Raw genomic sequence first — 25,907 nt, 5'->3', positions numbered from 1 at the left:
AAATCTGCAGTTTATGGCACCTGGAAAACAATTAAAGGGTCAGCCCAAAGGGGTTAGTTTTGAATAATTAACTAGGAACAACTTCATTGACTTCTCAGAGAATGAAAACCCTCTGACAACATATGAGAGGGAGCCTTTGAACGGTGATTTGTGAACAGGAACTTGGTCTTTTTGAATGTTCTCCTTCTAAAACGTTTTCAAATGTTTCTCCCTAGTCTTTGTAATAATAGTATTTCAATTCTAAGTAAATAATTGCACATAAAACAAACTGCAGACAGATGTTAAAGAAAGAGTTATTACCACCATCAAATCAAAATAGATTTAACCTTATTAAGGTTTAAAAATACCAAACCAAAAGCTAGCATTGACCTACTACAGAATTTGGATTACAAAAGGAATTTCCAGAATTATTTCACCGGAAAATAATTGACTAATGGAATGGGTTCAGAAGGAAGACGGACAGAACCATGGGTACAACTTAAAGAGCTGCTTCAACTTCTGAAATTAGATTAGGAAATCAGAATGCTTCCAGTTTTACCACAACATGTGCTAAACCTCATTTTTCTCACTGCCCCTTTTGAAAGGAGAGGGCCTGGCAAGAAGATCCAAGTTGTCTTTCCAAATTAAAATGGTAGTTAGAATTTCATATATTATTTGAAGTCTTCCTTTGTTTGATGTTATTCTCCTGCGTTCCACAGATCGAACTACTCCTTTAGAATAACAATGATTGTAAGTATACCAATTTTATTATGATAAGAAATGAACTTTGCTAGAATATTATATCCATATTGAAACTTCCAGTTCCATTCTATTCACAAGAGGCAAACAGACAGAGGAAAATAAAATTTAAAAATTAAATCATGAAAAATTTACACTCTAGACTTTGCATACTGAAGAGAAAATGGACCAGGATGTGCAGGAATTTCCTCTGTGTATTTACATATTATATACGGAAGGTTTAAAATAAGCTTCACGGATGAATGTTGTTCAAACTACGTAATATTTTTATTTTTTAAATTCCTAATAGTGTAAGAAGAACTCCTAAAAAACTGTAGTACTATCAAATTCAGAGATATTCCCTCATTACATAATTTGAATTAGTGGTTTAATGGAAGACACCTAAAGCCAGATTAAAACATGCTAATTTTATAATCAATCATATTAGCTTTTTGTAAATACAGGTTTGTTCAACTGACTGCAACTAAATCAAGACAGATTTAGAAACGACTGTTTATCTCAGAGAAAATCTGAAGAATGAAAGGTATGAGCTCTTTTTAGCCAAGGATTAAGAACCTAAAACTTCGTTTGACCAAATAAAATTTTAATTTACAAAATGGGAAGGAATTTCAGCTGATGTGTTGACAACAAGCAAGCCTAAGAATGCAACAGAAACCTTGTAAAGCTTGTCTGAAGATAGGCTGGGTTTGATATGCAAAGATTCTCTTACAGATTCGTTTGGGGTTTTCTCTTTTTTTTTTTTTTTTTTTTTTTTTCTTCACCCTTTCATTTGTCATTTAGGAAGTGGAAGAATCCTGTCTGGCTTTTCTCAAGTAATACTAGTTTTATCGAACTTCTGCCCACATTATCCTTTCAACTGCCTAGGTACATAGCACACCTCTGCCTTTCCAGGCAGACCACAACTGGAGCATTCATTATACACATGCCTAGGATAATATTAATTAACCATACTCCAAACATTTCATCAGAGCTCTTGAACAATCTTTTTGTAGATTAAAACAAATTAAAACAAAGCAGCGCCTTAAAGATGCATTTCATTACAAATACCTGGTGTCAGCTCTATATAGTTATAATCTTAGGGATTTTCTTTCATGAAGTCTTTATTTAGAAATATAAATCAGTCTTTATATCTTGTGCAGATGCTGATCTTTGCCACCCTTGAGGACACAGCTAGAATAATATTATTGACTTAACTGATGAGGAAGATCACAGTTTATCCTCAGACAGTTTGGAATTTTAAATAGATTTTTCACGTCAATGATTAATAAGTTGTCTCTGTTTTATACAGAGCACAGAAAGCAACATGCTTTCCGGTGTCATGCATGCTCTTTTATAACTCAGAATCACCACTGCAAGGTACAATGTTCTTGAAATTCAGTTAAAATAAAGTCAAGAGTCAGTTTGAATTGGGGTCAGCATAAGGGATCGGAGAAGAACAGTTAACAACTTAGAGAGCGTTGCATAATCTTTTCGGCATCGGAAGAAACTGACTGCGTTAAGCCCACGCACCATCCCCATCTCACTCACTGGATTTAAAGCCCAGCACTTAACAGTTCAAAGGTTGGATTTTATTTTTAATCTTACATGCACCGCTGAGTAGACTAACATAGGTGTTCCCATTCACTTACATCACGCCTGTTCCCCAGAAATTAAATTTATCTCCTTCTTACCATCAGAGCATTAAAAATGTTTATACACTAAACTGATGCAGATGATCTCTTCCTTTACTTCACTCCAATCACAAGCAAAACATTTCAGTTCCAAAGAACTAGAGGTACGCATCCCTCAAGGATGACGAGTTTCTCAACTCCTGGACTTGGACCAGTTTGCTCCATAATGCATCTTTTTTTAGGTCCAATGATTACACTATTCATCAGTTCAAAGCCCTAAAGTACACACATTTGGAATTTGGCTCTAGACCAGACCAGAAAAAATGTTTGGGAACCCTTTAATAGGTGCTGGACATGCTCTGGTAACTACGAGTGGCCTCATTGTCTAAATAAAATAGGATTTGTGTTTCACTCAGAACATAATGGTGTTACACAGCGCTGCACTGAAGCCAGGGAAGTATCACAGGGTGGCACGTAATATATTTTGAGAAATGCTAATACAGCTCATCTAAAATAAAAAAGTTAGAGGCTTAAAGAAGAAATTTGATTGTGAAGAAGTTCTGACAGAGAGGAGACTTGGGGGGAAAAAGACATTAACCTCTACTGGTGGCATGTATTCTGGATTTAGAGATTATCAACGTGTTGATAGGAAGAAAAATCAGACAACAATCAAGCACAAAGTGATGGGAGAAGGGAAAGTGGTTTTAGTAAATTCCCCCTTTATTACCAAGTCTCTTCTTCTTCCAACACTGCCTATATGATTTAGACACTTAGACTGGAGGACATGGAGTGTTTGGATTCAAAATCGGGGGAAGGATGGGATTAAGAGAGAAAATAAAAAAGCATTTACAGATGCGTATTGGTAATCAGGCACATCAGCAGCATTCCCTTGCATAAAGTAGGACCAAAACAAAGGAGAATGTACAGCTCCCCTACCTTGTTATTTAACAACCACTTAACTATCAGAGATGCTCAAACCAATTCTAGAGAATTGGTAACAGGAATTCTTGACTCACTCCTGTGTAGGGTGTAAGGAACAATATATTGTACAGTAGCCAGAACGATGCCATTATTTAGGTACAACTGGCACAATTAGATCTACCAAAACAGTTGGAGGATATTCAAACCCTGGCTCGTGGCATCAGATTAGCTCTGATGCAGGGTAATTACTTTTTAGGAGAATAATTATTTAATATTTTTTCTCTATTAGTTGATGACAGATCTGAAAATGATTCAGCTATCCATTGCAGTGCTGTGATGCCATGTAATTCTCCCTGCTAGCGCTCAGGATGGATACCAGTTTAGCTGGCTATAACAAAAGTGGTGTATTTCAACATCACTTGTTCCCTCAAATAACAGCAAGGCATTAATCCTATAAAAAGGGGCCAGCTGTAATTACGTAATGTATCAGTGCGACATTTCCTATCAACACGGCAAAGTTAAGCCAGCAGCAGTGATGTGGCTCAGTGAATATAGACTCATGCTCGTTTTAGCTCACATAACAGGAACAAGGAAAAAATGATACTCTCCATAAATTCCCCCAAGAGTGATTATGAAAGAAGATGCAATCAAGCATGAAGAACAGACCGAAAGGCTGGTGTGACAGTCTCTGCTGCCTCTCCCAGTGACTCTTCCCTATTTTTACATTAAAAAAGAGCTAATACTTTGCCCTTAATTTTAATAGCAAATAATTATATTATCATTTCAGTTTGGAGAACAAAGTTACCTTTGAATCATTTGAATAACAATGGATAAGGCAAAAAAAAATACTACTGCAAACATGAGAATTGTTTCTTCTCACTACTTAGAAGATGGGTATGTCGGTCCTGTTCACATTCTTCACAGAACCACAGAGCAGCTGAGGCTGGCATGCACCAGCCTCCCTCTCTGGGGAGATGTTCTTAGGCCAGTGCCCTGCTGAAGCAGGTGCAACTAGGGCAGGTCACTCAGGCTGCCCCCAGTTGGGTTTGGAATAGCTCCAGGGAAGGAGACTCCACAACCTCTCTGAGCTACCAGTGCCAGTGCTTGACCGCCTTGACGTAAAACGTTTTCTTCTGTTTAAATGGAATTTCCTCTGTTTCAGTTTGCTCTCCTTGCCTTTTTGCCTTTCACTGGACACCGCTGAGAAGACTCTGGCTCTATCTTTACCCATTAACGAGGTCCTCTTGAGCCTTCTCTTCTCCAGGCTGAACAGTCCCAGTTTTCCCAACCCCCAACTCACATGGCAGGCACTCAGTCCCACTGACCACACCATTACTGACATGAAATGGTATTGGCCGCCCTTACTGATCACTGGGATACCCAGTAGTGATCACCTTCCAGCTGGACTTTGCAGTCACAACCCCTGAGAGCAGCACTTCAGCCAGGTTTCAGTCTACCTCACTGTCCACTTTTTTCAGTCCATACTTCATCAGTTTTTCAATTCACTCGCAAGAACAGAGGATACAAGTTAAAAATACAGACAAAACCTTTCGATTGTCTATGCATACATTTTCAGACACGCAAAATGTTGACACGTATTGAGCAATTTGCACTATTCATACAAGAATATTATTCCTAATTATAAAGAACTTGCTAGAACTAATTAGAACAGCTATTTCCTTCAGCTTCACAACCAGAGAAGAAGTGGGATAGCTATTTGTGGTAGTCAACAAAGCTAAATTTAATTAATTGGCCCCAGAGCAAGGATTTCTGATTTCAAATTATGAAAACATTAAACCGATCATTTTTTTAAATTAATAATACCTTTTCAGAAAGTCTTGCACATGTAACCGAACAGCACTCATTGTGTGGAACCACACATTGCCATGTATGCCACAGTTATATTATTACAGAGCTAGCAACTCTGTAATCAAAAGATGTGTGACATGAGTTACTCCTACCCCTCTCTGAATCCATTTTGGTTCTGTAATTTGGATTTTTTAAAACTTTTGCCTTTTGTAATAAATAGTCTCATAAGAGCTTCAAAATTAAAATAATTAAAATAGGAGGTTGGATGTCTTTATGTTTTAAATATCAAAATAATTTAAAAAACCCCTCTCAATTCCAAAACTATTCAGGGCTGAATTTAAACGAGGTACATTAATATACCACATCACAGTGCAAAGAATGAACTCTGCCTTGTTATGTCAGTCCTGATAAATCATAGTGACAATTAGAATACTCCAGCCTTAGTGTTTCCAGATGACATTAAACTGAATTTTACAGACACAAATTTTTCTCCACATTTTTCCCAGAAGAGTCATGGCATCTTTAATATACTATAAAACGTTATCCATCTGCATGTAAGCACTTTCCTAAAGTTATTATCAAAACCATAAGTGACCATAAAACACATTATTTCATGCCAATTTGGCTCTAAAATTTTGAAAATTACATATTCCATTTCCAACTTTGGGCACTAACCATCTCCACTCTCATCCCTTTGTACAGTCACATTCATGGGGAAGTGGCCATTGTTAGATCTATACTGGTGCCATTCCAGCTTTAAGTGCAACAAGAACTGTTGACAAGTAACCTATACAAACAAAATAATTAGACAGAGCTATTGTTACTAACTTTTTTAATTAACAACCAATTCACTTTAAATATAGTCGAAGTACAAGGTTTCTGTTGAAGCTAGCTATGAAGAAGCCAGAGCATGTTTCTCCCCTATCACCACTATTGTCAGAACACAGACCAGTGTGACAGATACGCCATTTCTAAACCAAATTGATTAAAATTAAGAGAGATTAATAGATTTTATCAATTTCTGATAATTCGTTCCACATATTTGGCAAATGCTGGCTTTATTTTCAAGAGCAACAAACAAGGTGAATGTTTTTAAGTGCAAAAGAGGAATTGCACTTAACTGCAGCATTGTAATTGGTACCTCCATAATGCCAGCCCAAACATCTGCTACCTTGTTTGCCATCTATTCATCTGAGGTTTTACTCCGTGCTGATATTAGGCTGGCTTCATGAGTGTTGCAGACAGAAGAAACAGCAACAGGAGATAAACTGCATCATGCTGAGCTGATCGGGTAGTGAAAATTCAGTTTCAAGGCAACGTCTGCAGTTTAAAAATTGTATTTCCAAACGGGAACCAATACTGGAGCTTTACATGGGTTTCACCAACATTAAAAGCACTAATGCATCTGTTCCAGGGCTGAAACCTCACCTTTTAGGTTTGAGGAAAGAGAGATACATTTTCTTTAGTTGCAGCAGTGATCTACATAGCAACTGTACATTTGGAAAATGTTCTTTAAGCCACTGTAATATATGTTTTGGTGAGCTATTGACAGTTTTCTCCCTGGCATCTCAAGACTTTCTCTCACCAAGGCAGCCTATGAAATCCTTAGTCAATGTTTCTGACCATGTCACCATCAAAATTCCAGTTACATAATCTTCCTCACTTTTAATTACCCACTTAACTCTCTTAATCAAAATTAAAACCACCTCCACTGAAGCTCATCTCACAAATGGTTTTTTCTCGCCATTTGTACATGAATTTCAGCCACAACATTGTGAAACACAAACCATCTGTTCCATACTATCTACATATACCAACTCTCATTTTAATTTGCATTACCTTCTCTATGCTTTTTACTGATTTGCACCAGAAATCTTGTAGAGCTCTGTAGACATCAAATCATCATTTCAGACTGAAAAAAAACCCACAAAAAATCCCAGTACCACTATCTGAGAAAGTGTAACAATCATACTGTACAAGAATTTAACATTAAATATTTAACATTATATAACAGAAAATGCACGGCCTTTCTATATGCACATCAAAAGCCTGAAGTTCCACAACAGAAACAGTATTTACAGGTAGCTGCTCTGTGCGTACAGTCTTCACTCACACAGAATTTACCAATGCTTTGGGATTTTTACCTTTCTACTAAACAGGCAGGAAAACTAAACTTCTAGAAAGACCAAACCAAAGCACAAACCAGTCTTAATACACACTGGTTGCTGCACAATTATAAACAATTTGTATAGCTGAAGGAGATAAATTTAGTAAGTGCACAGCAAATCTAGCCACATGAACTGTAAAAGGAAACTTTTTCATTTGACTTAAGCTACTGATTATAGCCCATCGGAATTATAGATCTTCTCTGTTAATAGTGCTCATTTCCAGGGTAGGGAAAAAGGTTCTTCAGGCACCCATTTCTAAATGAGGCTAAAAACCAGCAGCTATTTCACTTACACAAAACACACTCTTCTTTAAATCTACTCTAGCACATACCAGCTGAAACTTTTAAAAATTGGTTTTGGTTAGTTAAGCATTGGTTTTTTCGGAGGCAAACGCATGAGCTCGAGTGTATGTAATATGTCATAGCAATGCTTATCTAATAATTTCTCAGAGGGATTTTTGTTGCATGATTGGTGGGGTAATGTTTAGCCATTTGGAAAACCTGTCCTCTAGCCAGTCCCTCTCCTTGTCAGGATCCTAATAACGATGCTTTCACTAGGCAGAATAGCAGACGGTGAGACTGCAGCCAATTTTCATCTGATTATTCATGCAGGAGGAAACAGGACATGAATGATGGAGAGGTTGAACATCTTGTCCTTCTTTACAGGAAAATTCTCCCAGAAAAACTCATCCTCACCTCTTCCAAATATGTATCCCCTAGCACACCAGCACTGAGCACTGTCAGCCTTTCTCCTCTGGAGTGCAGAGAAATGTAGGGCAACTTAATTCTCTGCTCACTTAAGTAGAAACCACAGAAACATAGCAATGGCATTAAGAAATACTCAGGGGAACTTTTTAACACGTTCAGTACTTACATTCAGTATTACGAACAATGAGCTACATCTGCTGCCCAACACTCATTGTAATTTCAGATGGATGAGATGTCCCAGAGACACCACAAGGACTTGTCAGTAGCCAGTCATACTCTTGCTCCGTGTGCATTTGCAGTTACACACACGAAACATGTTTGTAGTAGTAGTTGTTAAAGTTGTCCTAAATTTTTAAGACTTCCTTCTAGAAGTCAATTTTTCCATGCAAGGTGTCTGCCAAAACAGGTCTGTCATTTCAACGATGACAAGGAACAGTATAGTTTTGGCTGCGTTCAAATAATCCTTTGAAAACTTGGGTTTCCTCTGCTTGACTCTGAAAAGGATTTTATGTAACAGATGCCTTCTGCCTATCAAAGGCATATGCCCCTGAGAAATCAGATCCATCAAACTCAGATGCCTTTGAGAAGGCAGAGCACCTTACAGTTTTGCTCAGAATCTGTGGGTAGAGCTCTTCAGAACCCCACCCATTCTAGAGATCTTTCTGGTCTATGCAGCACCATCTCCAAAAGCAGAAAGGTCATCGTTTCCGACACCTTCCCACACTCTCTTGTAAAAACACAGAAATATGACTGACTGGAATCCAGAGGAGACAAGAGCTTCACATACAACAAGACAAAACTGCAAGCTTGAACCAAAAATTAGTAGTGGGGGCTACCTCTAGAAGGAAGCAGGAACTAGAATTTGACACAGTTTTTACTTACTGTACATTTAATACCAACATTTTAGGACTAGCTGTGACAGAAAAGGAGAGAAAAAATAATATTTTGCTTACATTAATAATTTACATATAATAAATCTTATTAAATGCAAGTCCATTGACAAAGAGGAGTGATGCCGAGTCAACCTGAAGTCTCTTCCAAGTCTGGAAAGTCCTTGGCATCTATTCCTCTGTCTGTTGCATTTCAAGCATTGCGCTAGTTGAGGGGTTTTGGGATTGTTTGTTTTGTTTGGTTGGTTGGTTTTTCTCCAGAGGAATAAACCACATTGGAGTTCTGAGAGTAAAAAGAAAACTTACTAAAAACTATATAATATATATTTATGTAACATATATCTGAAAGAAAATTAATGTCATATTTAATTCTGACGTGACTCAGCCACATTGTTTTCTAATAAGCCTGTTTGTGTATCTTTGATTATAAAACCACTACCATTTTCTATAAAATTGGTATTAAATTATCACAGTTGAAATTATCCTCCTGTTCCCGATGATTGCCAACACAAAGAAAACCTACATTAAAACAGATGTGCTCAAAGTGAGTGGTTTCCACCCACCCATGTGAAAACAAAAGCTCCCATCAGGAAAACAGGCTTCCTGATAACATCCTCTGCAAAGTGTGAACACTGAATTCTAACCAGCACACCAATCAGCTCCAAAATGTGATGATTTTATCTCAGTAGGGTATCACAGGCGTGAAAAGAAGTAGGTATTAAAATCATTCATTGTGCCAACGTATTTTATTAAAAAAAACAAACAAACAAAAAACCTCCTAAAAATGACCAAACAATGAGCAATATTTACATATCTAGATGAAAATACTTGGAGTCCCTTGCAGGAAGCGTAACTTTTAAGGGCTGCATCATCAACAGGCGCATTTGGAAACTGCTAGCAGTTATCCCGATAAGTGAATCATCTTACGCCAGTACACGAGAGATAAATAACATAAAAGAAAGTCCTACGCAAGGTAACAGGAAATACATTTGTGGCATCAAAGCAAATTAAAAATCTTATTTACTTGTTTTCATACAAGGGGGAAAAAAGAAGATATTGTGCTAAAGGATATTGTAGTAACAAAAAGCTTCCAGGTGACCGGCAGTCCTGTTTATAATCTTGCAGTGATTATTTATTCCAATAGGAATAAATGGAATCTGCAGTTCCCAAACTGTGAAAGCTTCTAAGAAGGCCAGTATGAAGGTGGTTTTTATTACCTTGTTTCTGTCACATGAAGAAAGAAAATAAAGAAATATAATTTAACTTGACTGCAAACTTCTAGCTAGTATGGAAATAATTTGCCATGCTACATTCCACAGTGCAGGATTGCTTTATTTATCCGTCTTCTCCTCCTGTGTTCCTTGGTTGCTGAGGCAGGACGGTCACCCCTTTCTTTGACAGAAAAGGAGACTGGGAACTAACGAAGAGCTGTAGGAGCTGCAGTCCTCCTGTTATAACCACAGTCTACTGAGTAACGAGAACTTAAAGAACTAGCTCAGTCCGAGCACGTTTATCCCACTTCCTCTACCTCTAACATTTCTGCTGTGTTGGGGAGGAACCTGCCTTGCCTCTGACAACCGGCCACTACTGACAATAACCAACCTCCCCGAGTTTAATGAGGTCAACGGCAGATCCACAGGACAGCCCCGCTCTGACCTCTGCTCTCTAATCCCTCTTTGCTGAACTAAATCCATCCCACAGCCAACTGTCGCAAAGCTCTCTGGGCGGGTGATTCCATTCCACCCCTCACATTCAGCTCTCAAAAAAAAGAGATTTTTATTAAAAAAACCAACTTCTTCCCAGCAAGGCAAAGCCCCTGTACCCCGACAGCAGAAAGTGAATGACTGGGATAACAACATGTCCGGTGCTTCACACGTTCAAGAAGTCTTTTCTAAACACGGTTATTTCCGTTATTAAGTCAGGAGCTAATTATAGCTAATAGTGAGAAAAGCTATATTTGTACCCCTTATTACATAAAACTTCAATGACAAGTGATGGGTGAAGAAGATAACTCTCTGCTAATTACCACTCCTAGAAGAAGAGACAATTAACTACGTGATCTATTATCTTTAATAATTACTATTTACACAGTAAATAATATGCACACTATAGGTTGTTTTTCTCCTGCCTAGCTTATTCTGAGAAAATGCTTACCAAGGGCTTTAGGAGAAAGTCTTAAAGAAAACATCGTTAGGGATTTTTTTTTTTTTGGTAATGATTGTCTTGTTTATATATAGAAAGATCTCCTGCCTAGCTTATTCTGAGAAAATGCTTACCAAGGGCTTTAGGAGAAAGTCTTAAAGAAAACATCGTTAGGGATTTTTTTTTTTTTTGGTAATGATTGTCTTGTTTATATATAGAAAGATACTCTGGTCTGCATTGTCTGGTCCCATCTGTAATACATCTAAATACAGAAAATGAGATGAAGATACAAATTTACCCATAATGGTAATAATTTTGCCTATTAAGTAAAAACAAAACATAAGATTTTTAGAAATCAGTTCAATCAAGTCAAATAATTTTTAAATTTTAAATGGCTCAAATGCGTCACTTAGCTGGAAATTCAGAGACACCCCAGATGATATTTTAATACCATCACCCGAGCCCTTCAAAAACAAGAGCATATACAATTTTCACAAATTTCTATTACCAAACTATTGTGCTGAAAGCAGGGAAAAAAAACCAAAAACCAAAAAACCAAAAAACAAAAGACTTGCAGTTTCTTGACTTACCATACTGACCTAAATCTAAAGCTACTGACTTGGAAGACACCACTGTGAAAGTCACACGCTGATTTTCTGCAAAGCAAATTTTCCTGCATGTTTCTCCTCCTGTTGAACATTTAGTAACTTATTGTACCGGTAAAGTTGCAGAACACAAACTGTAAAACCTGGAGAACTCCATGAGTTCATACAAATCCACGTGTTCTTTTTCACAGTGAAAAAATGAGTAACTTGGAATTCCTACAGCAGTTCACCAGTCTGCCAGCTGAGCATTCTCCCCTCAGTACGTTTTTCTGTGACATCTTCTGGATGGCGGTACGCTAGAAGTAGAGGGTTCTGCCATGCCAGATGTATTCTACAGTGATAGCGCAGGAAGATGACTCAAGCCTGTTGCTCTTTCCTCTTGCCTCCCTCATCCAAAGCCACATGACGTCGACAAGCCAGTGCAGGTCATTACATGGGCTAAGCTGCAAAAATTCACCCCAGATACGTTTCTCGGTGTTCAATCATTTCTAGTATTATTACGCAAGCATAAAACCTTCCACAGGTCTATCCTTGCACAAAGTGGCTGTCAAATAGCACTCCTCCTCCTCCCCATCCTTCTCAACCTTTAAACACAAATCACTGAAATCTTGGTGCATTATCTAAACACAGAATTTACTAAACAAAACCCACACTACAAAGGATGGTCTCTGCTCAGATTGCCACCAAAACCCACTCAAACCCTTCAACACCCAAATTACTCCTGCAAACCACCCCGCGGACAAAGCTTGCGACTCTACACGGAGAAATCCCCTGTGGCAGGGGGCTGGATCTAGACGATCTTTAAGGTCCCTTCCAACCCAAATCATTCTGTGAATCTAAAATGGGATGCAGTAAAACCAGGGAAAGCCACATGGCTGTAAAGGGGGGGTTACAGTCATCTTTCCTCCTTATGTCCCAGTTTTACTGTTTTTCTCCTCAGCGTGCTCTCATTTGTTCCGGAGTTCTCATTCCTTCCTCCTCCTCGTCCCCAGAGCTGACCTGCTTTCCTCTAGGCAGGCCAACCTTGACTGGCACTTTGACTGTCTCTCTGATAGATGACTGATCTTTTTCACGGACTTCAAGTCAACAGCTGGAGCTGTCAGTTCTATTTGCAGCTTAATGTTAATGGTAGGGAACTACAAACGGAATCAAACAGAATGTAGGCCAGGCCATTTATTATTATCATAAATGAAAGCTTTCCTCAATCTATCCTTATTAATTCTTTTTTTTTTTTTTTACCATTTCTGTCCCGCTTTCTGTCCTCATTTTTTCTGGGTTGTTTTTTTTTTTTTTTGAGTATCATTGGGTTTTTTTAAAGAATCTATTTTAACTTAGAATATTGTTAGCAGCAGTAGTGAACTTACCTGAATAAAATAAGAGATGCCCTGAACCTTCACGTACAGTAAAAACAAATGGTAATTTTACCTGTATTTTAACGCAAGAAACAAAGAGCTTGAGAACAGGTTTTAAGAAAACTACCTGAAAGTAAAAATATCTTTCCAATTTCAAATACCAAAGTAACTAAAAATGTCATGGCTTGGCTTCGCGGACTAAGATTTGGGAAGGGCTTTACCCACGCTTACTGCAAGCGCGCTGATGGCTGAAAAGGCCAATGCAGGATAGGCAAGACCGGTTGCAAAGAGCACAGCGGAAGGTCTCCTTGGGTGGTATAGTCGAGGCACGGTTCTTTCTGCGCTGTCTTTTCTCCTCGAGACTGATTCTACGTGTGCTCTCAAAGGAGACAGCAGCATTATGTATGGTGTGTCTCCAGATCTCCCAATTGGAGGCCAGGATGGACCACTGATGGTGGTCAATACGGCCTAGGCTAAGGTATTGTTTCAGGGAGTCCTTATATCTCCTCTTTGGAGCTCTAAAAATGTAGTCTGGAGGATAAAAGCTATTTTCTTTCTCATGGTTCTCCTCTGAATAAAGGAGAGAATTCCAGTGACATCCAACAGAACTTGGATTTAGCACGACTGCTTTGGCAGACAGCTACAATAAGGCCCAGGCTTTTTTTTTGCTGTTCCCTCAGGAAATATAAACTCTGATGATCTGGCACAATCTGATCTATTGGGTGTTCAGGTTTGTGTAAAAATTAAATAAGCAGTCTTTTCTAAATGCTTAGGGTCTCCTCCGTGCATTCTGCTTTGAAAACAAGCCTTCAGGTAAACACACTAACACACATATATATGTTGTCAGAGATAAAAGATAAGGTCTATGCTCTGACAGGCAAGAATCAGAGAGCTGCGAAGCAATGCTGTTAAAAAGGCGTGACATTTCAACCCTCTTATCCACCACTGCTAACTTCAAACATTAATGTGAGGAAATGTATGGAAAAGTCCATAAACAAACCTACTATGAGTCTTTAAAGGATTCAGTAGGAAACTTCCAAAGATCCATATTCCCCCAAACAACTTTAAAGTTGTTTTTGAGAAGGTCTTACTACAGAGAAAGTGAGGAAAATATGAAAGGTGAAAGGAAATGACAGTAATTTTCTGTTGGCTAAATAATATGTGTGTGCATATTATATTCTTTTTTCATCCAATTAAAGAAATGAAAAATAGACCACATCAATTCAAGTATTTGATAAATCAAATCCAGTCTTTAAGTTAGATTGAAGAAAAAAAAAAAAATCGGTAAGAGCGGAGTGTATTTTGGTTTTTGCACAGCTTTGTAAGGCCGTTTCTGACAGGAACATACGTCTCCCAACAACCCAGATAGCTGTCCTTTTGGGTGCAAATCTGATCCTCACAAATGAAAGGAACCCTCCACCTGACTACTCCATCCATGGTCTCAGTACCCACAGGAGATTTTCATCTGTTTCTACGAGCGGCTGTTGTGCTAAAATCTTGTTTTGCCATTACTTGTACCATTTCACTGTTCTAGACTGTAATTTCTCCTTACAGTTTTCATATATTACGGGTAATCTACTGGCTCTGCCAGCTTCCCTCACCCCTTTTCTCCCACAAAGTATGAAGTGCATTCCTTCCAGTATTCTGCATCAGACAATCACTCTAAAGAACTCTTTATTCTAACAAAAAAATTCTGTGCCAAAGCCTCTTGAACTGCTTTCAGGATGAAGAAGTTAGAATTTTTGTCCACTTATTTCAATAAGATTCTTCATTTTCTACTCAGGAATAATACTGGAAATGGAAGAAAACTAATTGCGCAAAGCAAGAAGGTGAATTAACACCTCCCGTTCTGTGCTGGTGAATCTTGGTGGTGGCCTCGTGAGGAGAGGTGTGTCTGAGCATGCAGCGATGACCCTCATCTAGGGCTGTGGGAGGGATGGGACCGGAATTTGGGGGCTGGCAACAACCTGGGTAACTTTACTATTTTCTTCGACAGAAGATAGAGTGTCATATGCAGGTGGTGTTCTGCTGTACGATAAGCAGGAACCATGGCTTTCTCTGTTCGGGCTACAATGAAATTGTCTACATCCTTTTCTCCTTTTTTTGCTTCATTCACCTCTTTTGGTTTTATCCGAATGAGGCCTTTTCATTCCAAAAGATTTATGGGGTCCCATTCATTACCTGACTGCCCTTTACTAACATACAGACTAACACACATTTACTTAATTTCCTGAGCTGGCAGAAGCTGTGGAAGGGAGTGAACATTTTGCACTTTTCCGTGACATCTCTGTCTTTTCTCCTTCGAGCTCCTCAGTGACAGGATGCTGCTGCGGTACGTCACATGCTGTGCAAACGCAGTAAATGATGCTCCAGATCATCACAACTGAAATAGCCCTCCTGAGGCAGCCCAAGACAGCACCTAATACAGGCAGCAGTAGCTGTTTTGCTCCCTGGGCGCCTATCAAGCTCCAAAGGAAACGTCTGTGTTAGATCCTAACCGTCACGGTTCAGCGAAGGCTTTTCCACTGGCGCTGGAAATCACTCTGTTAAATACCAGTTGTGATCTCTTCTTAGTGAGGACACGTTAGACCCATCCAGCAAGCATGTCATCTGAGCCCTCTGACAGTCTTTGGGATATTAACAGAAGAAATACTTTTCTAATTAGAACAGAATTCATGCAAGCAAGAGCTCAGCAGCAGAGTTCAGCGCACGAGCTTTGGTGTTCGGAGTCTCAGTTTTATTGCTGCTCCATGACACTCAAGATGAATGCACTTCTGCTCCGAGCGCTAAGTATTCCCAAAATGCAAATTGTGCTTTCGGAGTAAGAGATGCTTTATGGGCCCCATCACCGCTCACGTGCAAAAATGTCTCATTTTTATTTCTGTGTGGGAAAGCTATCTAAAACATGAACACTGGAAAAGAAAGGTTTTCAGGAGAACTGCCTCACACAAACGACATAAAAGCAGCATTTAAGTCGCTCTGAAGCTAATGGAACACAGTAACTTCATCCTTGGAAAGCATTAAAAAGAACTATACGTAACGAAGCTCTTGTTTAGATGGAATAATGGGTGTTTCATTACTCAGGGAAATTCAACTCTCTCATCCCAAACTGTGATATTATTTTCTTTTTATATTTTTATCAATGCTTCAATTGCCCCTTAATCAAAAGACAACGCAAGAGGGAACATTTCTCATTCAGCAGAGCATCTTGACTAATTTTATGGTCCCATATGTGATCGCTCTGAACAGAAGTTCATACAAAGCGCAATTTACAGCACACGCATAACTAGATAACTAAAAATAGAATATGTACAATCCAATCTCAGCGACATAACACTTACACGCCCTTTGAGTTTGAGCTCATATCCACAATTAGATTAAATATGCTCTAAGAATGAGTGCACAAGTATGCATTCAGTATTAGCAGCTAGAAAAATAATTCTGTATACTTCACCCTGGAAGTAACTCCCTTACGGATTTTTTACTGTATTTATTTCTGATTTTAAATGAACAAGAGCTACGGAACAATACCCTGTATCTTAAACTTTAGCTTAGGCTTGTTATTAACAATGAATAATATTAACTCCTCTGATATTGGAGTTGTTACTCTCGTGGGGGCCGTACCACAAGCTTGATCTTACAATTCTGTTACAATAGCTAAAAAAGTGCTATTAATTTCACATAGATAAATTCAAGTAGTCATCTGATATGCACCCAGCACAAAGGTGCTTCCAGAGGATTTCACCCATTTCTGTTTAACAGAAAATCAGCCTCTGTGCAAAACCAAGAACTGGAATAGTGAAATATTGACTCATTCTAATAGGCACATGTAACTGATTTCAGCAAGTCAAGCCAGAGAAAAAAAAAATTCAAAATTATATTCAGACCAAAGTGAAATTTTAGAACTACTTTTGACCAGAAATTTGTTAGTCAGCTGAAACTATTACAAGGCACATTAAACATAATATTACAGATACATCACTCTGGAACATCTCCTCATGCCTTATTCAGAAACCTAAACCTACTTGAGAAGTTCAGAGAAGGCGAGCCGGTATGGAAGTTGAACAGAAACACTTTGTTACTGTGTTTGATCTCAGGCATTCAAAGTGAACAGCAAAACACAAACCCAAGGCAGCCCGGCAGGCACCGAGGCTTGCTCTGCCGGTCACGCCTGACTCCAATACCAACCAGCCCACCTGCCCTGCGCCTTGCTGTTCCTTAGGAATGAGGAAAATCCTGCCGACATTGGTAACATCCTCCCAAAGCCCTCCCACTGTCAAACTCCACAGTGACAGCTAGGACTGATGCTGGTGACTGCAGCAGATACACACACACAAACGGATGTGGCTACCTATGATCCTTCATCCTGCTTTGCCTCTACTGCTTTGGCAGCCTGCAGGTTGAGCATGAGTTCGATCCTATTGCTCTTTCTACAGAAGGAAGCACCTAACCTTGCTGTAACAATATTAAAATGACTAAGATGTATGTTCCCCTCCCCAACAATCAAATGTTACACTGCTCTGTGAAAGCATGCTTTACCCGGCAATAGCAAATTATTTTTGCTAATGCACAAATACACAGATTATATTCCAAAAAGCTACTGCCTTAAGCTACCCACACTGAGCTAATACACAGCGTTTACACTGAACCACCCAAGAGCGGAAGCACCCTTCTTTCCAGCTAACCTGCTGGATTTTGACCTGGACAGACCATAGGAAAAGGACAGAATAAGATCCAGGATCCAGTTGGGAACTGGTGCTGCTGCTTGGATGCTCACAGCTGAAACTGGAGCACAGCTGAGCACGCTCTGCTTTTGCCAGGTGTCTGAATTCAAGGTCACAAGGGCCAGCTCCAGCTTCGGCTGTCCTGAGGTATTTGTCTCTACAGGGCAACAGAAGAGATACACTCACGTTGCTGACTGATTGGACATTGCTGAAAGGAGGACACTAACTGCATCTTCCTGAGCTGATGGAGGGTTCGTGTGACTCCCTGTCCACTCCTGCTGTAGGAAGTGGCTCAAGCTGCCTCAAGGACTGGTTCTCCCCACATTCCCCCTTCCAGAGAACTTGCAGCGAGAAGACAAGAGCACATCACAGCACAGCTGACTGTCTGAAGGGTGCCCAAGCTGTGGCTTGCCTTCAGACTCAGACACGAACCCTGGCTAAGGGTTGCTCCAGAGCATTCATTTCAAAACCACCTTCACTACAAACACACTTTGTGTATCTGTCAGGTTTCCCTAACCATTCTTCTTGCAAGCGTTGATTGTTACTAATATCCAGGTATTTAGGCAGCAAGAATTAAAGGAAATATGTGTTCCAGCACTCGGTAGTATTTCACCAATTGTTTTCTGTGACTGAATTTGAAACACTACTTTTAAACGTGAACTGCACACGAGACTCTATTATGCAGCTTAGCACAGAGCTATGAAAAGGACAACATGTAAATTCATAAACTAAAAGAATGTATTTGTTTTGCAATATTGGAATTAAGTTTGACCTTTCAAAGAACAAATCTACTGGAATTGCAAAACTTTTCACCCTCTCAATTAGCTCTGTACAGAAGAATCTAATGCCACTAGCAGACAAGTTATTTCCATTTTGCCCTCCTTCACAGACTCAGTAAAAAGCTTCTGGATGTAATTCACTTGAAACCAGAATGAATAAAGATAATTAACACCACTGATTTAACCAGTCCACTTTGTCCTATTCAGGAATTAACTGAAAAGTTCTTAGACACACACAAATAATTTTACCCATAGGAAGTCTCAGTGAAAACAAGTTGTGTTAGCAAATGTACCTGCACCAAAAGCTGCACCGTGCCAATCTAAAAACAGCAGGAGGTTTTTAAAGGTAGCATGGCGCTGTGCTACAAGTACATCCCTATCCTGGAAAGAAAAACATAGGTAGTTTTTTCAGCACCTGTTATCATTTTGAGGACCTGAACAGTATTTAACGCTTCATAATCAAAAACAGGAGGTTCAGGAATTAACATTGCTTTAAAAAATCACAAGTCCTTCTACTCTGTGGCATTTTGTTGACAGAAGGAGCCTACTTACCAGAATTTTTGTAGTGTAAGCACTGTTGATAGCAATTGCATTAACCAGCAACTCAAGGGTTTTGGCGGGTACAGAATCTGGGTCAGGGATCTCTTTGTAGTGGACGTCACCAATGTAGGCTTGGACGACTGTCATCCGGTTGGTCGTTAGTGTCCCTGTTTTGTCAGAGCAGATGGCTGTAGCATTACCCATAGTTTCACAAGCATCTAAGTGGCGGACCAGATTGTTATCCTTCATCATTTTCTGAGAAAAAGCAAAATAAAAAACATTCAAGATTTGCTTTGACAGGTTTTTAACATCAGTTATAAAAGCAAAAAGGAATGTTCTAAGCCTTGTTCATGAGGACATAATCTTCACTAAACTAGAACTTTGGTCAGGGCCAGCAATCCAGGCTCTAGTTACAGACACATAAGCAGTGACTATCCCCAAAATAATTTCACCTTTGATAAATCGACGTGGTTCCATCATTTTTTGCAGTGTAGATACGTTGTAAGGAACAGCTAAAACAGCCAAGATTGGCTAAATGAAGTGAAGATATCAGGATTTTATAAACAGTATCATTATACCAGTTATTAGACTTTTTTAAAATGCTATTTCCAATGCCAAGATTTTATCTTGCAGCACACAGAGGGAGTACACATTTTGGGGAAGAAAGAAAATAACAACCAAAAAAAAAAAAGCCCCACCAAACAAAAAAATAATTCACACCCACACAAACACAACACTGTAGAGTGTCCCATTCCAGAGTGAGTATTTTTCACAAGACACACAGTCATCCTGTAAATACACATTATCCTTGTTTCTATGTTTATTAACAAAGTCCCATGCTTGAGATGTGCTCTTTTTTCCTAATAAGAATGATCTTTGGCTACACATAAACCAAGCTATTCCTTCCTAGTGCCCATATGCTAATTTGTTTACATACTAAGTGGAAATAAACTTGACAAAATCTTCATCTAAGACTCTCAGAATGTTTAAATAAGGCCCATCTGGCTAAATTTCCAAAACAAACTGAGATAACTCCTAGAAAGACAATGGATAATCCAGAAGCCCAGGATTTTAATCCTCTTTAATTTCCTGATAGACTCATTTACATTGGCTAAAAAGAACTGCAACTGCATTCAAGGAAGTACACAAAAGCTCCAGTGAAACTCTAATTTATTTGAAAACTATTTCTGAAGATGACTTCAAATCCTTGTCAGAACTTTGCATTATGGCATAAGAAAATCTGAAGACAAAGTTATTCCGTATCAAGGCTGGAATATTAAAAATATTAGTAAGTCTTGCTCGATAAATTCCTGGCAACCTCGCAGACTAAATAGGTACTTCTCCCATTTGATATTCCTGCTCTATATAGTTCTAAAGGTATGTATTAGAGTACATACGTACTTTGCTTTGTCAGAAAGACTTTTTATGTAAAGCAAAGTTTCACTCGGAAGAAATGTCACTCTCGTTACTATCTTGAGCACATTAACGTACAGGTCAATTTTCATCACACCTTGTAATACCTGAAGACTAACTCACTAGTAAACTCAGCTGAAGAGCATGTTTCTCCTGTAATAATTTTTAGTGTTTCTTACCTTTACAGAATAAGCCAGAGAAATGGTGACAGCAAGTGGAAGTCCCTCGGGAACAGCGACCACAAGTACAGTAACCCCAATAATGAAGAATTTAACAAAATACTGAACATAGACAGGAGTGCACTCAGGCAACCACTGCTTCTTTTTGACCACAAATGTGTCAATGGCAAAATATAGTACCAAAATTATTACAGTGATGGCAGACATCACCAAACCTGAAAATAGAAACAATCAATTACTACAAAACAAAACACAATTTAAAACATGTGCAATTAGAAATCTACCTATGAATTTGATATGAAATTCTTTCCTTATTCTGCATGACATTTTTCACCAGTACCAATAATTAGGATAACAATAAATTTGACAGTGTAGAAAGAACATCAATACCTTCACAACAGCTATACTTTCCAGGGAACAAAGAAACACTGAATTCTACAAACAGCTGAATCACACCACATTAATTTAAAGCACCGTCTTACTGCTGTCTGTAAAACTTCTGGGTCAGCCTAGTTCAACAGGAGTTCCCGTGCTGCTTAAGTTAGCGTTTTCGATTTAGCACGTTGCCTGGTACAACGTTTATCTGTCCCTTTAACCGCCACCTTTTACAAATTACTAGTCCATCCATATTCAAACACTCATTTTTCTTCTAAATCAGCTTCTCTTAAGAGGCTTGAGAAAAGGAGTCTCCTGTTGCTGTAAAAACTATTTCAGACCCATTCTACTGATGAGTCTGGCTGAATACAGAGGCAATACAGCAGAATCGTCCACAGGAACAGCTTTTAATCCTTTTTCTTGAAAATTTGATAAATACCAGTGCTTCCAAGGCCTCCCTTTTCAAAGGGACACATGCAAAGACTGTGTACTTTGATGAGGGCTGGCTCAAAGGAGGTACAGCACTGACAGTACAAGAGATGCTAATAAATATTTCACAGAAGTCACAAAAATTCCCAGGTACTTCATACGCTCTCCCAACAACACAGACTTTACTAAGACAGCGCTCCTCCTCCTCAGTAGTGTTCCTGGATGTGAGTATATGAAGAAAAACTCCCCTAGAACATTTATTTTGCCTTGCTAGGATTACTGCTCTTTGGCAAGTTTCTACGAAGCAGTTAAACCTTCAATTCAGAATAAATTAACATCTCTCTGAGGAGATCATACTGTAGAAGGAGAATGCTGTGAATTTCATGTCTTGACTGAAGTTAAAAAAAAAATATTTGGTAAGGTGAAGGATGCTAAGGTTGACAGGGAACAGATGATCAGGGAGATCGCTAAATGCCAGAGGATAAAGAAAAATCCATTAACTACTGTACAAGCAAATACTCGTGACAAAGCAAGACATCCCCATAGATTGACCCATGACAAAGAAAAATCCAGTGAGGCAACGATTAATTAATTTCATTCACATTACTTGCCACGTTATGGTTAGAAATCCCTACACAGTTACTTTAAAAGTGATATTCACATGCCTGCCAAAACACCAGAGTGAGTAATAATGAGATGGCAAGGCAGAAAGGTACTTAATCTACAAAATTAATGATCATGAGACATCAAGTGTTTTCACATCAGTTTGTACTGTTGTACAACTAGCAACAAAGAGGAGAAGCTTGAGGAATATCAAACTGGATATGAAAGAGATGATAACTACGGATTCCGAATTACCACTGTTTGGGCAAAGAGACAGAAGTGACACCATGGGGTTATGTGATCAACCAAGTATAAATAGCTTTAAAAGGAATGAGAAGGAACAGCAGGGATAAAAATCAGGCTGGGAAAGAAGGATAAAGAAGATTGAGCAGAGGTGAAGTTAGGAATCTGTAGTAGAGCCACAGCCAAGGATCCGGAGGGAGAACAAGATCTCCTTGATACGGCCAAAAAAATGAACCTAGTGAACCTACATGCTGAAGAAGTGCTACTTGTAACAGTAGGGACCAGACGGCGCTGGATACAAGAGTCAACAGATGTGTCGTATCTGGGTAGAAGGTGGGAACACAGATATTAAGAGAGAACAGAACGATTTCAGAATCCAGAAGCAGCAAATACTGTGTGAGTGATATTTCAAAATTCTATTAGAGATCCCGATATGCACTCACAAGTTCTAAGGGGAGATGAAACTAAATACGTAATTACTGCACTTGGGAATATTGACTATGCGAAAAGCACCATTTCGATTCAGATATTCATTACAATCCAAGCTGCTCAAAGCTTCTGGTTTCTTGACAGTCAAAGCTAAGTTTCAGAAGAATAAATGATCTGCAGTACCCATACTACCCCTAGAACAGTATTACGGTAACTGTTTCTAAATACAGCAGTAAAATGGCCTATGCCTTTCAAGAAGGTTTTCTTTAGAATGCTCTGCTGCCAGAAGCACACGCTGCTGTTGGGTCGGTTACCCAGCCGTACCTGCTTTGCCTATCTGGACTGCCAGCTTGGTCAGCTTTCCCTGAAGAACAGATTTTTCTTTCTTGTGCATGTTGGATTTCTTCTTGTCTTTGTCATCTCCCTCTCCCCCTTCCGCACTCTTCAGTGGCTGCATCTCCATGGCAGCAGCCCCATCCTGCTGCTTGGCTAATAATGCAGAACAAAACTGTTAATCCAAAACCATTCTTCATTCTTTTTGTCTTAATGTTGATACTTACTGAATTCAACCCCAACTCCCATGGGAGGGGCTGATTGCAACAGAGATGATTGGAACTACACACAGAATTACACTTCACGCCCCTGTGAGACCACGTGGGGTTCTGCGGGGGCACAATGCACACGCATACCCACTGGCACTCCACACGTGTGGGGATATGTGCTGCGTTGTTTGTCACGTACTGTGAAAACCATTGGGGTTTTGATTTTTTTAAACCACCAATGACATTCTGTGGTATTGCACATATATATCGCTTAATGTCTTGCAAATTACTTGGCAAGTAGGAGAACATCGGTACTGCAGGATTTCCCAGGAATAGCAGATCTCAAATGATTCAGCAGATGGGCTGTCTGTATTTCTTTAAATTTTGTATCTCTCATAGATTACAATGCACCTTCTAATCACACTTCTAATGAAAACATTTTAAAGGGAATGTGGTTCCACAAACGATCTGTGTGCCACTTCTCTGGACTGCACAGGCACCTCAGTGACCAGTGGACCACACTTTGCAAAGCACTATTCTAGATAATACCAGACTTTAAGAGTTTCCTTAGCAACTCATCCATCAGTTCCGATGGACATTCATTCCATGACCATTCTCCCATAAAAAGCACACATAATCTAAAGGTGAAACCATCCTTTCTTGAAAGAGTGCTGATGCTAATATAAGGAGACTTTCTTTTAGTACCCAAGACAGGTTTTTTAAAAGCAACGACATTCCAGCTGATATATGTGTATGGGTCTGTTCTGCACTGAACACAGACATAGTTAAATAGAATGAGATGAAACAGCTTTGCTTTGACATTCGTGAACAGATTGAACAAAACCATGCTCATCTGACCTGGAAATCTAATTCATCTATGCTTACCCATTTAATACCATTTTATTTAACAGATTTGTACCATTAACAGTTCATCTATTCCATTTCTGATCCATCACCTTTGCAATCTTTAGTGCTATCTGAGAAGAGGAAGTCATAGTTCATTTTATCTATTTGGCGTCGCCCAAAGAAATCATGATAGCTGTGTCTCATCTAATAGCAAAGTCATGGCTTCCTTTCTTCAGAGAAAGCAAAATACGTATTTCACCTTCTTCCTGAGATTGTAAATTAAATAAAAAGCTCCTAAGATTCTTAATCTTCCTGTTATTTAGCCTTATAATACGCTTTGACATAGAAGAAAATATATCCATACAATGCCACTGAACACCAAGGAGGACAAGACATACCAAAACTAAGGTTGGAAATTCACTAACAATACACAGCATACATAACTTGCACAAGAAAAATGAGTTCAAATGAGCTTTGTGACATGAAAGTATCATCTATAAATGGATTATTCACAATTTAGATCCTCTCCTATCCTAAATATCTAACATCAAAATTCTGTAAGTTACAATCTCTTTGGTAGGGTTTTTTTTGTTGGGGTTTGCTTGTTAGTTTTTAGTTTTTTTAACATTCTGTTGGAACAATAGGGCCATTTTTTACACACAAGCACAAATCACAAATTTTAATTTTATGTTTTAACGGAATTTAACTACATGCTAAAAATAAAATCCACAACCTTCTTAATATGAAAGAAGATTACCTTTGTTCTGGCTGTTCTCCATATTCCCATCCTGCATTTTGCCTATATGATGAAAAATTTCAACAGACAACAGACAGTAAACAATCTTCACCCAAGACAGAACATGAAAATGGGAATTAAATAAATGGGCAGACAAAAGTAATGAGCGTGTTACAGATACTTATTTGTGATCAGTAGCCATCGTCATTGTACTTCTACTGAGCAGCATGGACAACTTAGTGGGACACATTCAAGGAACTCCAATCAAGTTCAATGTTGTCACATGTAAATACTAAATATCAGCACATAGTTTTGATCAAAGTGCATAAAATAAGAGGGTAAAACTAATATCAAGGATCCAGTGGAAAGCAGAATTTGAATAATATTCCTGAACTTAAAATGCAGAGAGAGGGAACTTAAAATAACCACAGGTAGAAATTTGGCACACATCACTGTGGAGTATGACCTTCTTAATGTATTCCAGAATAAAAGTCATTATTTTATTAAATTTAGACAAAATGAAAAAAAATACTATCAATAAATGTAAATAAATACATAAATCAGATTTTATTTTAAAATTACACCTTCCTCACTTGGTTCTATTATTCAGCAAGTGACTCCTGTAAATCCAAGTGTCAGGGGATCATCCTATATTCAGATTCATCCCAAAGAGAGACTTGCCAAGTGCATCTGTAATTTCCAATTTAGTGGTTTTGTTACATATAGTCTTACCATACCAAAGTCTTTGGTTGGTTGGTTTTTTTTTTTTTTTAACTGAAAACATACCATTTGAAAGTTTGCATGCAACAAAAATATAAATTAGAGCACACAAAACTTTGGTATTCAGAATAATCACTAAAAAATTGCAAATGTATTCAAAATCTCTTGGTGGGATCCCTTACGAAACTTGCACAGTGATGTACGAATTTATCTTATGGAAAAGACTACTTGAGTTTTATTAATATTAAAGTCAGAATGGATGATGTTCTGGTTTTGTAGTTATGCATAATGCACAACAAAAAATAATGCTATGCAAACTTAATAGTTAAAACACCTTTGCAGGAAATTTGACACATTCTAATAAGAAATGTATCAGAGTCGAGGAAAAAAAATATGACGGCAGTTAA

At 38.6% G+C, this 25,907-nt stretch overlaps 1 protein-coding gene across 6 annotated transcripts in view; it reads right to left on the bottom strand.

Annotated features, from left to right (window-relative positions):
- The window catches only part of LOC104500726 (plasma membrane calcium-transporting ATPase 2), a 173,169-nt gene that overhangs the window by 53,665 nt on the left and 93,597 nt on the right, over positions 1-25,907 (bottom strand). For 5 of the 6 annotated variants that reach the window (XM_010144422.1, XM_010144424.1, XM_010144423.1 and 2 more), the window contains 4 exons: positions 24,802-24,843; positions 22,981-23,145; positions 20,578-20,792; positions 18,998-19,240 (listed from right to left, as the gene is read on the bottom strand). In XM_010144422.1, coding sequence (XP_010142724.1) covers positions 18,998-19,240; positions 20,578-20,792; positions 22,981-23,145; positions 24,802-24,843 — 665 coding nt within the window. The remainder of the gene's footprint in view (positions 1-18,997; positions 19,241-20,577; positions 20,793-22,980; positions 23,146-24,801; positions 24,844-25,907) is intronic. The other variant, XM_010144427.1, reaches the window with a different exon arrangement.

Source organism: Buceros rhinoceros, unplaced genomic scaffold (assembly GCF_000710305.1).
Source record: "Buceros rhinoceros silvestris isolate BGI_N320 unplaced genomic scaffold, ASM71030v1 scaffold2861, whole genome shotgun sequence".
Classification (NCBI taxonomy): Eukaryota; Metazoa; Chordata; class Aves; order Bucerotiformes; family Bucerotidae; genus Buceros; species Buceros rhinoceros.
This window is presented reverse-complemented; position numbering and strand designations above follow the sequence as displayed.